Below are 16,858 nucleotides of genomic sequence, written 5' to 3'. Positions count from 1 at the left end.
CTGGTGTTCCACAGGGTGGGTGGTGGGTCTACTACTTTTCGTACTATATGCTAATAATCTGAATGATGGAATTGATGGGTTTGTGGCCAAGTTTGAGGATGTTAGGTGGAGGGACAGGTAATGATGAGGAAGCAGGACATCTGTAGAGAAAAAAAGGCATAGACGATTTTTTAAAAAATGGAGAGAAAATTCAGAAATCAGAGGTGCAAAGGGACTTGGAGGTCCTCATACAAGATCAAGATTCCTTAAAGGTTGACTTGCAATTGAGTCAGTAGTAAGGAAGACAAATGCAATGTTAGTATTCATTTTGAGAGGACTGGAGTATAAAAGCAAAGATGTAATGCTGAGACTTTATAAGGCATTGGTCAGACTCCGTTTGGAGAATTTTGAGCAGTTTTGGTCCTATATTAAGAGATGATGTGCTGGCATTAGAGAGTGTCCAGAAGAGGCTGATGAGAGTGAAAGAGTTAATGTTTGAGGAGTGTTTGATGGCTTTAGACGTACACACTGGAGTTTAGAAGAATGGGGGGGAGGTTTGAATCCCATTGAAACCTATTGAATATTGAAGGGAATAGATAGAATGGACGTGGAGAGGATGTTTCCAATAGTGAGAGAATCTAGGACCAGAGGGTACATCCTCAGAATAGAAGGACATCCCTTTAAAACTTAGGTGAGGAGAAATTTCTATAGCTAGAGGGTGGTGAATCTGTGGAATTCAATGCCAGACAGCTGGGGAGGCCAAGCCATTGGGTATATTTAAAGTAGAAATTGTTAGGTTCTTGATTAGTAAGGGCATCATAGATAGGTAGAAGGCTTAAGAATAGATTTGAAAGGGAAAATAAATTAGCAATGATTGAATAGCAGTGCAGACCCAATAGGCAGAATAGCCTAATTCTGATGATATGTCTTCTGTCCTTCTTTACACTAACTAAATAATTGCCTAATCAGCTTCTCCATTTTATGATCTAATCTTTCAGTAATTAGAAAGAATTACCAAAACTAACAGAGAGCAAAATTGATTTTGGCAAAACATAAAATGGAGAATGGTAAACAACATCTGTTATATTCTTTGTGGAATGCTCCGTTTTGAAGGCTCCAAGCCATTCGTTCACTACTTTATCCATGGAAAGGAAAACCCAAAAATGGAATAGATAGAAACTGTTGTGTGTTCTGAAAGAGAACAGTATGGTCATCGTGCAGATGATCATTTCAACTGTGGATGTTGACTGCAAACACCAGGAATAGCCTTTATTGTGACGTACATGCTTTTGATTACTGATTTGCTGGCATCTGATACTGAGAGTAGCAGTTTTGGGGATAGGATGTGCCACTGGGCGGGAGTGGTAGAGAGTGCTGATTTTAGAGAGCTGATTTGAACTGAGGTGGAGCATATGCTCCAGATGGCTGGAGAAAAGGGATGGGTGCAGTGAAATGCTGCAACAGGTTGAGGCTTATAGTAGTAGGCAGCCTTTGATCCCAGGGGATCATGGGTTTGCGCCTCTGGTGGACTGTGTCCTCTCCAGGGTGCAAGCCTGGGTGGGAAGATTTGGGGAACTGGCTGTTGCCCATGCAGCAGGTTCCCCCTCTCCACATCACTGATGTAGTCCAAGGGAAGGACAAGCACTGATACAGCTTGGCACCAGTGTGGTGGCAGAGGTTCCCAGAGTGAAGTTGTAAACAACATCAAACTGCTTTACGGACACTGGCTCTGGATTTATTCCTCGGGGTTTACTCCCGAAGCCTTTTCCATGGGTGGGTATGGCCGCAAGGCAGCAGAGGTTTAAAATCTCCTAGGCGGGCTGCCGTCCAAGGCCGATGAGCCCCACCTGCCCGAAGCATCTGGTTTTGAGGCGCCAGTGGTCTGCCTTTGCCCCTTCTCTTGTCAGTAGAAACAGTTCCGCCGGGCCTAGTAGCTACGCCACACGTGAAGCAAGGAGTTTGACTTTGTTGTCAAAGGCTGTTAGAGACACACACCATTTGGAGCACTTTACAGGTAGTGGGAGCCCACTACCACCCCCGGCTATGACAACCTTAGGAACCTTTGAGGCTTATATCGGGGAGTTAAAGGGATGGGGAATTGGTAATTTCGGAGTTTGCATATGTGACAACCTGTCCAGGGGAGGGGCAAGTATCAAGGAATTTGGGTTCAGAAACTGACCCAACAATGATTAAGATTAGTGTGAGTATGGAGCAGTAATGGGGGGTGGGGTCACTGAATGATAGAGCCCAACACAGTGTGAGTATTCAGGAGTGACCTGCTCAGCAAATTTCCTAATGAAGCTTCAAAAGGTGCATTAAAAGGGAACTTACATCATTTGATGTGCACCTGATACAGAAATTACACTAGATACAAAATGTGACTTAAGTTAAAAATTGCTCTTTCTGACTTCTGGAGTAATGTGAGATGACCCTGCAGTTGCTGTTTGCACAGTTCATTCTGGGAAAGCAGAACCATTTCCTGTAGCATAGCGCTGAAATAAACAGGAAAATACAATCAGATTTATTTGTTCATTCACACAGTGCGGTTTGACATCTCCAACAATGAGAGCAGCACTAGCGATATTCCATTGACGGTCTAGTCTGGTAGGAATGCCTGAAATGATAATGAAAGCTATGTAACTGTCTTTTTTTTCAGGATGTCCTGAGGCTACTTTTAAAGTTGTTCTGCGATCTAAGGGTTGTGGTGTTAACTTCCACCGCTAGCTACAGTATTTGTGGTAGCAGGGGAGATTGCGTCCTCCCATCTTCCTAATCTGACTTCTCCTTTTCCTTTCCAGTCCTGAAGAAGGGTCTTGGCCTGAAACGTTGAATGTTTACTCTTACCATAGATGCTGCTTGGCCTGCTGAGTTCCTCCAGCATTTTGTGTGTGTGCTGCCTGAGATTGGATAACTCATAGCTGGGCGAGTAGATGAATGAAGTGGGGGAGGGCTGTTATTACAGACAACCCATTCCAAATACACTGCTATCCATTCAGTATACCCTTAAAAAATTGGGCTTCTATTCTTGTTCTTTTATTACTGTAACTGTGAACTGACATGAAGAAACACTATAGAAAATTAATCTTAGCTCATTTTTTAAATTTCTGAAGATTAATTTTCACTTAAATTCCAAAAATTAAACAAATTGTCTTGGAACATATTGACAGTAAAAAAAGTCAATTTTATTTTTAAAAGGATACAATTCATTTACACTTAAAAAATATAATTTCTAGTACACAGCATATTCTTCCTGTTTATAAAGAACAATAGTGAAAACAGGGGAAATTAAAAAGAACAGATTGTCTTTCAGTGCCTTAACCAACTGTATGTCAATAGAACTTTATTATATAATTAAATACCCAACATGCAACTCTGTTTATAACTCATGAGCATCAATGCATCTGACCTGCATGACGTCACTAGTACTAAAAAAGAAAAGTTGAAAAGTTGTCTTCTAGTTATTAATCATCAGGGTGGCTAAACACTCTTAAAATGGAGTGCACACAGTAAACTGTAATGTACACAGCTTAATGCTTAGCACTTTTTCAGCCAACTAAGTATCAAAATGAATTTTCCATTTTTTCATGCCCACTGACCTATGGCTAATGAGATTTGCTTTTCGATTATTTGAAGAACACAAATTAAGTAATCAATGAAAAATGGCCGCAGATGATTGTAATAATGTGGCACAGCTGCCATGGCCGATTTAATACTGAAATCAATTTCATATGCTCAGGATGATTCTGTCGATGTCGTTGGCTGGGATCTTGGCATCTGCGTCCTCTCCACAGACCCTGAAAGTGATGTGGGAGTTGTATGGAATAACCACTGTGCTACAGACAGCTCTCCATAACCAGCCGCGACTCCCTCGCTTGTACATCTTGACAGTCACCTTGAGGAGAGAGCAAAAGACTCATAGTTATACAGTTTAGGCAACAGCTTGGGGGCAGGGGGCAGCTAGGGATTGACCATGGACATCATTAGACCTTTCTCTAGCCTCCCCTTTCACCTGAAAGGGCAATGGGCCAAAGCAGAGGTCGACAAGCTGTGAAAGTGATGCTTGTTTTCAATGTGAAACTTAGCAAATATCAATTTCCCTGGGTCAAAGAGCTCCCAGGCTGAGTTTGCCAGAGAAACTTTATCTTTGTGTGGCTGAATTTCCTGCAGTTGTAGGTACAATTGGTACTGCACTAGAAAGAAATAGACATTTCTACAACACAGCTCCACCGGCAGCTGGGTCCTTTGTGCCATGAGTTATGTTATTGACAAACTAGCAGAAAATTAAATGTTCCCCAAAGAAATTCCAGATGTGTTTTTTACTAATGACTTCATTACAAGGAACATTAAAAGGCAGAGTAAATGGAACACTAAAATTCAAATTACAACAAAACCTCATCTCATAGCTTTGAGGGTTCTTTTAAGGTACTGCAATTATAATAAATTTTAATCATTTATTTGTGGTATGATGATGAGGAAAATGAATAGCCCAGAAGACTGGCTGCTCAATGTTATCAAAACTATTCAAACTGTCACCAGGAAACAAAACAGAGCCTCATTTTTTTAGGAAAAGATTTCATACATCACCCAGCACATCAACAAAATAATGCTCTTTTTAAAAGTGAAAAATATGATGCATTTATTATTTTTAAGTTAACCTCTATGAAAGAATGATTTTTTTACTGAGAGAAATAATCGTACTTGTCAATATTTAAAGATCTGGTGTTATCACAGGCTGATTACAACAATGTACTGCAATACAGGGAATTGTATGCATATGTTCAAATGTAACTTTCTTTCTTATTTAGAAATACAGTGCAGAGTAGGCCCTTCTGACTCTACAAAGCACGCCACCAACAACCCCTGATTTAATCCTGGCCTCATCATGGGATAATTTACAATGACCAATTAATCTACTGACTGTATGTCTTTGGAGTGTGGGAGGAAACCAGAGCACCTAGAGAATACCCACGGATTCCATGGGGAGGACATACAGGTTCACTATAGATGACATCGGAATTTAATTCTGAATTCCGACGCCCCATTTTAACTGCCATAGTAGGGTATTTAGTAGTGACGTTGTGCTTTGTGGAGAGGAGTGAAAAAGAGACACCATTCTTGCACACAGACATGAAAGTGACTCAAACACAGTAAGGCTAGATATTTTATGGCAATGGTTACATTCTTATGAGCAACATTTATAAAGAGGACAGTAAACAGGCGTTAATATCAAGAAACTCTGCTGGTTGATATCATTAAATGTGGCAGTACAGTAATAAAAATTCTAAATATTCAGCCTCTGATATTCTGTTCAAAAATGTCAATCAGGAATGAACTTCTAAGTGTTTGACTCTTATTTACACTTGCAAGGTGTCTAACAAATATTTCAGGCACTTCTGGCTCCGAAGTTTCAGTTTCTAGGCAGTGATTTTCAAACATGTACCTTGCTGAAGAGGAGGGAAGAAATTGACATGAATGGGGCTAGGAGGCAGTATTTTTAAATCTGATCTCTCTTTCAATGTACTAAATGTATACCATTTTGGAAGACTTTTCAACTTGCTCCAACTATATGCAGCAGTAAGAAATGGCAAGGGTTATACTAACTAATCAAATTGTTTTGCCTAGCTAATTTTCAAAGTGATATTAATTTTGATCTCTGTGGTAACAATTTACACAGTGGCAAAGTAATCAGAAATGTATGAGACATAGCAGGATTACATCTTGTGAAACAACAAACAAACTGCTGAAGGAATTCAGTGGATTGAACAGCATCCTGTATCTCTATTAACTCTTAGAAATTTTTGTAATCTTCTAATGCAGAATAGTGAGTTTCCCCTTTTTTGAAGCTTATAAATGTGAGTACAGTATTATACAACAGGATAACCTCTAAGAGTGTGATAAAATCCTTGCAGAAAAAAAATATGCTTTATATAGCAGTAAATCAAACTTATAGTATATATAGCAGTAAATCAGACTTAGGAATGTCGTTTTAGGAGTACACAAATGAAGCCAACAACATATGGTTGGTACACGATGTAGCAACAAATATTGACAATATGCTGATGATTATGGTGGAAAAATGTTCATTCACTTTCGTGGGCATTAGCAGCTTGAAAGTCATCAATCATCAATGTCATGACAAGACTGAAGTAAAACATTTACATTTTTCCCGACTTGGGGGCATTAACCAAGCTGGCAGGTGTACAACAAAGTGGCATTATTGAACATGCCTTTCTGTATCTTCAGAACCAATTTGTTTCAATCCTAGAAGCTAACAAACTTCTATAGATGTGTTGTGGAGAGAATATTGACTGGCTACATCACTGCTTGGTATGGAAACACCCAATGCACTTGAACGGAAAAACCTACAAAGTGTAGTGGATATGGCCCAGTCTATCACGGGTAAAGCCCTCCCAACCACTGAGCACATCTACATGAATCACTGTTGCAGGAAAGCAGCAGCCATCATCAGGGACCCCCACCACTCAGGATGTGCTCTTTTCTTGCGGCTGCCATCAGGAAAGAGGCACAGGAGCCTCAGGCCCTATACCACCAGGTTCAGAAACGGTTATTATCCCTCAAGCATCAGCCTGTTGAACCAGTGGAGATAAATTCACTTGCCCCATCACTGAACTGTTCTCATATTCAAGGACTCTTCATCTGATATTCTCCATATTTATTATTATTATTTCTTTCTTTTTGTATTTGCACATTTTGTTGTCTTCTGCACTCTGGATGAATGTCCATGTTGAGTGGTCTCTCATTGATTCTGTTATGGTTATTATTCTATACATTTATTAAGTATGCCCTCAAGAAAATGAATCTCAGGTTTGTATATGGTGACATATATGTACTTTGATAATAAATTTACTTTTCAAATATCCTTGTAACTATTCAAAGACTAGCAAGAAGAGAAAATATCAAATTTCCCTAATTTGAAGCTAGCCAGAAAGAGAGAAATTTGTAAATCATTTTCATGTTATTTGTAGGTCATTTCTCATAAATAATCCTAGGATAATCCTGAGAGTTATAGACCAGTGAGTTTTATGTCAGTGGTGGGCAAACTATTGGAGAGGATTCATAGAGACAGGACTTATGAGCATTTAGAGAAGCACAGTCTGATTAGGGATAGTCAGCATGGCTTTGTGAGAGGAAGGTTGTGCCTTATAAGTCTGATTGAATTCCCTGAAGGAGTGACATATCAAATTGATGAAGGTAGAGCAGTGGATATGGAGTGCATGGATTCCAGTAAGGTGTTTGACAAGCTTTCCCATGGTAGGCTCATTCAGAAAATCAGGACCCATGGGATACAAGGAAACTTGGCTAGGTGGATGATGACTTGCCCATTGAAAGCAGAGAGTGGTAACAGATAGAGAGTATTCTGCCTGGAGATTGGTGACCAATGGTGTTCTGCAGGTATCTGTTTTGAGACCAGTGCTCTTTGTGATTTTTATAAATGACCTGGAAGAGGAAGTGAAAGGGTAGGTTAGTAAGACGACATGAAGGTTGGTGATGTAGACAGTGTAGAAGGTTGTCATAGATTACAATGAGACATTGACAGGATGCAGAGCTGGGAAAAAGTGACAAATGGAGTTCAAGCTGTAAAAATGTGAAGCAATACACTTTGGAAGATTGAACTTGAAGACACTGCAGTGTTAATGACAGGATTTTAATCAGTGTGGAGGAACAGAGGGCTGGATCTTGTCATCCACGTCCATAGATCCCTCAAAGTTACTGCACAAATTGATAGGGAGGTTAACAAGGCGTATGGTGAGTTGGCCTTCATTAGTCAGGGGATTAAATTCAAAAGCCATGAAGTAATTTTGCAGCTCTGTAAACCTCTGCTTCGACCATACTTGGCGTATTGTGTTGCTTAATTGTAGGAAAGGTGTTTAAGCTTTAGAGAGGATATAGAAGAGATTTACCAGAATGCTCGTGGATGAGAGAGTCTGTCTTATGAGGTATACAAAATGATAAAAAGTCTAGATAGAGTGGACAGACAGAGACTTTTTTCCATGATTGGAAGATTGGTTGACTGGCCGGAGGCAAAGCGTGGGAATAAAGAGAGCCTTTTCTGGTTGGCTGCTGGTGACTAGTGGTGTTCCACAGGGGTTGGTGTTGGGATTGCTTCTTTTATTTGTCAGTGAGCTGGATGACAGAATTGATGGCTTTGTGGCCAAGTTTGCAAACGATACAAAAATAGGTGGATGGGCAGGTAGTGTTGAGGAAGCAGGAAGTATGTTGACGGATTTGGACGGATTAGGAGAATGGGCAAAGAAGTGACAGATGGACAGTGTAGGAAAATGTATGTTCAAGTACTTTGGAAGAGAAAATAAAGGTGTGGACTATTTTCTAAATGGGAACCAAATTCAGAAATCAGTGGTTCAGAAGAACTTGGGAGTCCTTGCAAGTTGAGTCAGTAGTAAGGAAGGCAAATGCAATGTTAGCATTCTTTTCGAGAGGAGTAGAATATAAAAGCAAGAATATAATGCTGAGGCTTCATAAGGCACTGGTCAAACCATACTTGGAATATAGTGAGTAGTTTTAGGCCCCTTATCTAAGAAAGGATATGTTGATCGGAGAAGGTCCAGAAAAGGTTCACGAGAATGATCTTGGGAATGAAAGAGTAAACTTTTGAAGAGTATTTAATCACTCTAGGCCTATACTCGCTGGAGTTTAGAAGAATGGGGGCGGGTGAAATCTCATTGAAACCTATTGAATATTGAAAGGGCTAGATAGAGCGGATGTGGAGAGGAGGTTTCCTATAGCGGGGGAGTCTAGGACCAGATGGCACAGCCTCAGAATACAAGGACATCGCCTTAGAACAGAAATGAGGAGGAATTTCTTTAGCCAGGGGATGTTGAATCTGTGGAATTCATTGCTGCAGATGGCTGTGGAGGCCAAGTCATTGGGTATATTTAAAGTAGTGGTGATAGGTTCTTGATTAGTAAAGGTGTTAAAGGTTATGGGGAGAAGGCAGGAGAATGGGGTTGAGGGAGATTAAGTCAGCCATGACAGATTGGAGGAGCAGATTTGCTGAGTTGAATGGTTTAATTCTGCTTCTAATACTAATGGTCTTATGGTTCAAACACCTGATACAAGTAGTATAATTTCAAAGTGATTGGTGGAAATTATGGGGAAGGGTGTCAGAGGAAGTTTTTACATGCGGAGACTGGTAGGTGTGTGGAATGCTCTGTCACGGGTCATAGTGGTAGAGGCAGATACATTAAGGGCATTTAAGAGACTCTCAGAAAGTCACAAGGATGAAAGAAATATGGTGGGCTATGTGGGAGGGGCAGAACACTAGTGGGCTGAAGGACCTGTTTACATGCTGCAGTGCTCCCTAAGGGGTCCGGAACTGTGTCGTGGTTTGGAGGCCTGCATGACTCAATGACCTAGTGAGCTATGTTAGAAGGAGTTCAAGTTTTATGCATTGGCTCTCTGTACAGTCACCCATGCCAAACAGGTCAAAGGGTAGAGACCATCGATCCTCCTGGTTCGAAGGTTCAGCTTAGGGTTAACAACCCTGACTGGTAAAGCAAAATTGTTACAGAAACAGCAATGAAAAATTCTTCTGAGTGCAACAGTATTTCTGAGTCTCCAGCCAGAACTTGCATAGCTGACAGTGGTGAAAACAGAGGAAGCTATGAAACAAAAAAGGAAGCCCTGAACACGGCCTGAGATGGAGGACCTTCATTGCTGCCCTAAACACCAGTGGGATAATGGGCAGTAAGGACGTGGGAGGGAAGGGTTAGTTAGATTTATCACAGAGGAGGTTAAAAGGTCAGCCAAAGGACCTGTACAGTGCTGTACTATTCTATGTTCTGTATTTTGAGTATAGAATGGTTGCTGTATCTGTCTATCTAATAGTTATGCACAGCAGATGTACTTTGGGAGATCTTGGTGACACAATTAGGCATGAAATAAATATAAAGATTTCTATAACTCCTTTAAGACCTGTCAGCAATTCCTGACTCTCCACTGACCCTCTTAAAAACAATTGTTGCCAACCTGCAATTTCAAAATATCTATGATAGGAGTGTGTGCCTTAGGACAACTGATGAAGTTTTCTGAAGCTGCGCTCCTAATAGGCAGTCCAAGGATTTGTCATTTTTCTGAGGCTTCCTATATTTCGTGCACAGGTCTGAGTGAGAGTTACATTCCTTTTTTGAATACTTGAATGTGTGATTGTTACTGTCACTTCAAAATTCATATTTTGTATTTTATAAAATGAATTTTGAGCTAATCTACAAAATATTGTCAAATCAAAAGAAAAAAATTCCAAAAACTGTCAAGAATTTACTAAAAATTAAAAATTAAAATTGATAGGCTGAAAGAGCATTCATCCTCTTTGTAATTACCATACTAACTTTCCTCAGGTGTAATACTGTATATTACCTGAATAACGAACCCAATTTGCTGATGTAGAAAATTGGGGGATCACCTGTTTTCAATAGATGCCTAAGAATAAATATCTCCTCTCCCTGTAAGGTCCAACAGTATGATAGATTTTCAAAAGACCAAACCAAAATGAAGACAAAAGAGCATTCAAGACAAATCAGGTTAATAATAATAGAGGCACAAATCTCGGGAAGGATACAGAGCCATCTCAAAGGCACTGAACATACCTTGGAGCTCAGTGAAGTTCATTGTGAAAAACTGGAAAAAATATGAAACCACAGCCACACAGTCAGGCCGACCCTCTAAACTTAGTCGCTGCAAAAGAATGGCACTTATAAGAGAGGCTACTGTGACACCAACCGTCACTCTGAGTGAGCTACAGAAGTCAGTGGCTGCAACTGGAGAACAAGTTCATGGCTCCATAATCTCTAAGGTCTTGCACAAAAATGATATTCGTGGAAGAGTGGCAAGGAAGAAGCTCTGGCTAAAAATGACCGTGCAAAGTGTCACTTAGAAAATAATATAAAGATGTGGGAGAAGGCCCTGTGGCCAGATGAAGTGTAACTTTTTGTTCTCAACACTAAGCACTATCTGTGGTGTAAATCTAATACTGTGCATAAGCCAGGTAACACCATCCCTATTATAAGTTATGGTGGAGCCAGCATCATGCTATTGGGATACTTTTCAGCAGCAGGGACTGGAAATCCGGTCAAGATTGATGGGAAGATCAATCCTGCTAAATACAGAGAGATCATGGATAAAAACTTGCTAGCCCTAGCCAGAAAGCTTAAACTTGGGAGGAAATTCGTCTTTCAGCAGGACAGCGACCTCTCAGAACAACCATGGAATGGCTTCAAATGAAGAAAATTGATGTCCTTGAGTAGTCCAGTCAGAGACCTTACCTTAACCCTTTCGGAAATCTCTTGCAAGACCGCATGATTGCTGTCCATCACTACTCCCCAACTAACCTGGCACAATTTGAGCAATTTTGCAAGGTGGAATGGGCAAATCCTGCTTCATTGCAATGTACAAAGCTAACTACTGAGCAAAACAGGATGAAAACTTTTGAACTGCAGACATTCCATTTTTTGAATTTTTTGTTTCTCGTGTTTTACAATTTTCCCTGCTTTTTGGGCTCTACTGTGTTAAAAAAAAAGGAGCTTGTGATATACAAATAAAAATTATCAGTTTAATTGATCAAAATTCCTAGTTGCAATACTTATTTATCGGAACAAAAGGTTGGGAGCCAAATAATTTTACAAGGTCCTGCACAGGGAGAAAAGTTACACTGTCTTTATCACCTGAAAAGTTATGAATAAAAGATTTCCAAAATTATTAGATTAACATTGGTATTGCTATAATCAGGTATAATAGATAGACTATTATGCCTAATTTTAATTAACTTACAACCATTTCTCCAATTAATCTGCTATTATTACTTTTCTAAGATATACACACAAGATTGAAATATCTTCTGCGATAACCCCTATCGTTCCTCTCCCTGCAACTCTAACAAAATGTGTCTTTGAATTAACATTGGGCTGCACATTTTCCTTTGATGTGACATCTCAAAGGGTTGTAGTTGGTACAACTAGAGTGGATCCTTCTGTAGAGCTGGGTAAGAATTGAGACTGATAATGTATGTGATGTATGGCAGCAGGAGTTAAATGTCATGCTTAGGAGAAGTGAACAGATTGATGACAGGACCATTCAGGAAACTGTTGCAGATATTGGAAACATTTTTATCCCCTTAAACTTTTCTCGGGCTCCCAGCTAGGTACAGCTATCGATTAAAACCGATGTTTCGAAGACAAACTCTGTCACGTTCTCAGGGATGATGCCTGGGCACGTCTAGTCGGGTGGTATTCATACACCTGTATTCCCACCCTAAATACCACCAGACTAGACATGCTCAGGCGTCATCCCTGAAGAAGATGGCAGAGTTTGCCATTGAAAAGTCGGTTATAATCAATACCTTACCTGCCTGGAAGCTCAAAAAGAGTTTATTTGTCATACATGCTGGAAAAGCACTAGATTCTTTTTCATTTTTACCCCCTTGTTCAAGTCATAGGTATCAGAAGTTTTATGTGCTTTGGAATGCTATAAAACAATAGGAAAATATAAATGAATCTTGAACCTTGAAAATTGCTCAAAATATATATTTTCTATCAGTTCAAATAAAATCTTTAGAAGAATCCCCTACCCAAATGAAAAACAACTGTGTTCAAAGCAGAACCTGTAATGTTGCTTTTACAGTTGCCACTCAACCCATTCTGCAAAGGTACTGCACGCCTGCATATCTGTATGATGTGCTGATTGCTCAAAACCACCTGAATTTTGAACCTTATAAATTTCAGAAAGAAAATTTTATCTCATTTAATCTGGCAGAAATTAAACCCAAGCGGTACAGAAGCTCTTAGCTCAGTGAATTTGATGTTTCTCCAAATAATTTTCTTTAGTTTTATGATTTTACATTTGCAATCTATTTTATATTTCATGGGCATGTATTCTATTGGAACAAGTACACTACTGGTCCACACTAAAACCTAAGTGTACACTTTGACAGCATAAATAACCATGATGCTATCGTTTAAATGCAGGAAATTCCCAGATTATGTAAGTGTTGTTTCTGAGAACTGTCCGTACACTGATCAGAAACAAAAATAGGTCAGAAACAAACAATTCTGCCAAAATCAAGACAAAAACCCATTACCCAATACAGTTAAGCCTTCCATTCCCGATGTATTACTGTTTTCTCTTAGTACTATGTGGAGCTATCATCCATTTTCTATAGCTACCATACTGCTTTGCTCTGGACATACTTTATTTCAGAGTTCAAAGTTCAAAGTAAAGTTATTATCAAAGTACACATATGTCATGATATACAACCCCGAGATTCATTTTCTTGTGGGTATATTCAGATAAATCTATAGTAGAACAATAACCATAACAGAATCAATGAAAGACTGCACCAACTTGGGTGTTCCACCAGTGTGCAAAAAAAAAACTATGCAAATACACAAATAAAGAAATAGTAATAACAAAAAATAAGCAATAAATATCAAGAACATGAGATGAGGAGTCCTTAAGAGTGAGTTTATTGGTTATGGGAACATTTCAATGATGAGGCAAGTGAAGTTGAGTGAAATTATCCCCTTTGGTTCAAATGCCTGATGGATGAAGAGTAATAACTTTTCCTGAACTTGGTGGTATGAGTCCTGAGGCTCCTGTATCATTTAATTTGTACATTTCATTAAACATCTTCAATGTTAATGCTACTCATCATTAAACGAATGGAAAATATACCATATCCAGTTGTTAATGAACATGCAAAAAATTAAATAGTTTTTAGACTAACAAGGCATTCATTTCCAAACATCGACTGAAATCAACATTGTAATTCAATTAGATAAAGTGGGTACAGTGGATAACTCATGAAATGAGGGAGCTGAGGAAGTGAAAAGTTGTAGAGATGTGGAAGGCATAGGTCATTCAAACTTCCTAACATAATTATCAAGTGATGACTGGATAGTGGCCCTTTTCACTTCACATTTATGGGAGAACTTGCTTAAAGTTGGGCACATGTAAGTCAGGTCTTCCATAATCTAGGGAACCTCTGTACAGCTTCTTCTATGCTTTCCAGTCTGCATTTTGATCAAAAGGTGTAAGATTTGAGTTGGTGAAACTTCTTGTAAATTACGTAACTGATTTTGTCAGTTTGGAGAAAAAACACATTTAACTGAGTCAGAAGAAAATATTGAACTGTATGATAGAAAAGAGCTAGATTTTCAAGAATGACTTAAAAGGGAGAGGCAGACTTTAGAAGTTTTGGAGGAATTTCAGAGCCTAGCGCTGTGAAAGCTGAAGGCATAGCCATCAATACTGCAGCAATGGAAATCAATGATAAAAGTGAAGGGGATAATAATGGAGCACAGAGGTAAGTAGATCCTAAGTTTTTATTAATGGCTAAAATTAAGATTTGGATTATATTTATTTAGTTTTTAAAAGTCTTTACAAGCTCTGAAGTTTGATCAATGTTTTGAGGTCCATGAATGAGTAATCACTAATTTCTCTCTTTCAGGATGACAAAGGTTCCTGTCCTAAAGCTTACCCTGAACAGGATATATATTTTGGCAACATATGCACTCATCAGTTGGTATGTGAGTGACACATTTCTACTGGGGATTCACTGATATAAAATTGCACACAGTGTACGAATCCATCTGTAGTTCTAGGTCAATATTGATAATTTTGTGCCATGCTAATTGCAAAGTAGATGTAACTTACACAAGAAAAATGTCTCCAGAGACAGAGGAACAACATATGTTGGCAAGCACATATACTGATGTTAGTAAACTCTGCAGAACACATTTTGTCTTTGGTTAGAATACTCAGTATTGCATTTCTGGCCCTCTGAATGCAAACAAAAAATGTGCATTTATGGATATAACAAAAGATCAATCATAATCAACCATGAAAAAACTGAACAGTCAGTCATAAAGTTATTGCTGTCTATGTTGCCACAAGTCTTCAAGAAATACTTCAAAATTTTACTGCTGAATAGACAAACTTGAGTAATGCTTTGCACGCATTGAATTCAATAAGTGTAAAACATCAATTTAGTAATTAAAAACACATCCCTTTTCTAACTGAAAGATCCAAACTGTACGGATAGTTTTCTTTTAAACATATAGCTTAAGCAAAAGTTTTATAAGGATCTTCTCCACTTATTAAGTTCCAAATAAGTATCTTAAATTACGTAAGGTAAGCACTGCCTACTGGTAATATATAAACTGATTTTATTGCCCTCATTGACAGTCCTTTCCTTCGAGAGGGCAATATTCTTGTTGTAGGGTTTGAAGGCTTGCGTGCCTCAGTGACCTGGACAGCTACATTGGCTGGAGTCAGGGCCTTGTGCTTTGGCTCTTGGTAGGATCACCAATGCCAAAAAGGTCAAGGGGTAGAGGCCACTGGTCCTCCAGGTTTGGGGGTTCAGCTCAGGGCCAACAACCCCGACTGGTAAAACAAAATTGTTGCAGGGACAGCTTTTCTTTCTATATCTATGTGCAACTGTGTGGAAAGACAGAGATGGACGACCTTCATTGCTGCCCGAAACACCAGCAGCATGATGGTCAGTAAAAAATTGACAGTTCTTTACCCACCATTTGAGGAGAGATGTTATATCAATTTAAAGTAAAAAGATTACCTCCTTTGTTTGAAAATGTTTAAGATTCACCTGCTAAAATTACCATTTAGGTTTCTAAAACCCTGAAAAGCTAGTAATTTGATCTCACAAAATATAATTAAGGTAATTTTTATTTAATAAATCATATTTTATACAACAGTGCCTGTATTGCAGGGCATCATAGCATGTGCAGTGAGAATATAAACTTAACAGTGAGAATATAATTCTAAAAACTGAATCACAGCCACAGGTGAACATGAACCTTTATGGTACATCAGCGGGCAAGTAGCCAATGGAATCAGTGCAAATGGATAAAATAAGCAATGCTGGTGTAGAATCATAGTGGTAAGAAACTTGTTACTTTCACCTCTGTCCAAGATATGCTTTATAGAGAAATATTTGATCCACTTGCAAGTCTCTCTTAAGTGGAGTATTTAAACATCTGAGAGACTAGCATCCTTATGGTGCCCTTGACAACATTAAAGACACCCCAAAGCCCCATACAGTAAATGAAATAGGTTTTATGTGTCATCACTGTTGCAATGCAAGTATCCAATGTGTAATGATTTAATGCTTTTTAGTGATGATGATTGACATATAAATATTGGCTTCAAAACAGAGAATAATTAATGTGAAAGACTACATCCATTGGTAATGCACTGAAGTGTTTAGACTTTAAAGCCTGAGTTTCTGAAGTAGGGCCCACAACCTTCTGACTCAGTGAAAGAATAATAAGAGATTTCTGGGTGACAATAAATACTAACTCATAGCTACAGAGTCCCACAGCTCTCCCACATAAACTAAATGCATGACATATGAATGTGTTCAGTGTGCTTCAGTGAAACATTTAGAACAGTTCTTAATGCCTTATATTTGATTGCCATATTTACTTACTGACAAGTTTATTGCTTTAGCATTTGGTACCTGAAATCCTTTTCAGCCATTAACCTTATATCGCTTTTTGTAATTCTAAGATGTGGGTAGGCATGGTAAACAGTCCTACATGGGATGTTATTGCTGGACATCTGTAACAGTGACCTAGAGAAATGAAAACAATATTCCTGCTGATGCTTTCTTTTCTCCGCAGCAAGACACACAAAAATGCTGGAGGAACTCAGCAGGCCAGGCTATAGAAAAGATGTAAACAGTCAACATTTTATTGAGAAAACTTTTAAGGTAACAGAATAAGGATTTCCAGAGCACACAGTACACCTGATATCTTGTGGAAGCTGGCAGAAAAATGGAAGAAAATAACCATATATAATATGAGTGACAGCTGTTGGATAAATCAATCTC

The 16,858-nt window shown here is 38.9% G+C and overlaps 1 protein-coding gene across 3 annotated transcripts in view; it reads right to left on the bottom strand.

Moving 5' to 3' along the window:
- Positions 1-3,196: 3,196 nt before the first annotated feature.
- LOC140185972 (uncharacterized) overlaps positions 3,197-16,858 on the bottom strand; it is a 176,200-nt gene continuing 162,538 nt past the window's right edge. For all 3 annotated transcript variants that reach the window (XM_072239785.1, XM_072239783.1, XM_072239786.1), the window contains exon 7: positions 3,197-3,871. In XM_072239785.1, coding sequence (XP_072095886.1) covers positions 3,704-3,871 — 168 coding nt within the window. In that variant the 3' untranslated portion in view covers positions 3,197-3,703. The remainder of the gene's footprint in view (positions 3,872-16,858) is intronic.

This window comes from Mobula birostris, chromosome 21, assembly GCF_030028105.1.
Source record: "Mobula birostris isolate sMobBir1 chromosome 21, sMobBir1.hap1, whole genome shotgun sequence".
NCBI lineage: Eukaryota > Metazoa > Chordata > Chondrichthyes > Myliobatiformes > Myliobatidae > Mobula > Mobula birostris.
This window is presented reverse-complemented; position numbering and strand designations above follow the sequence as displayed.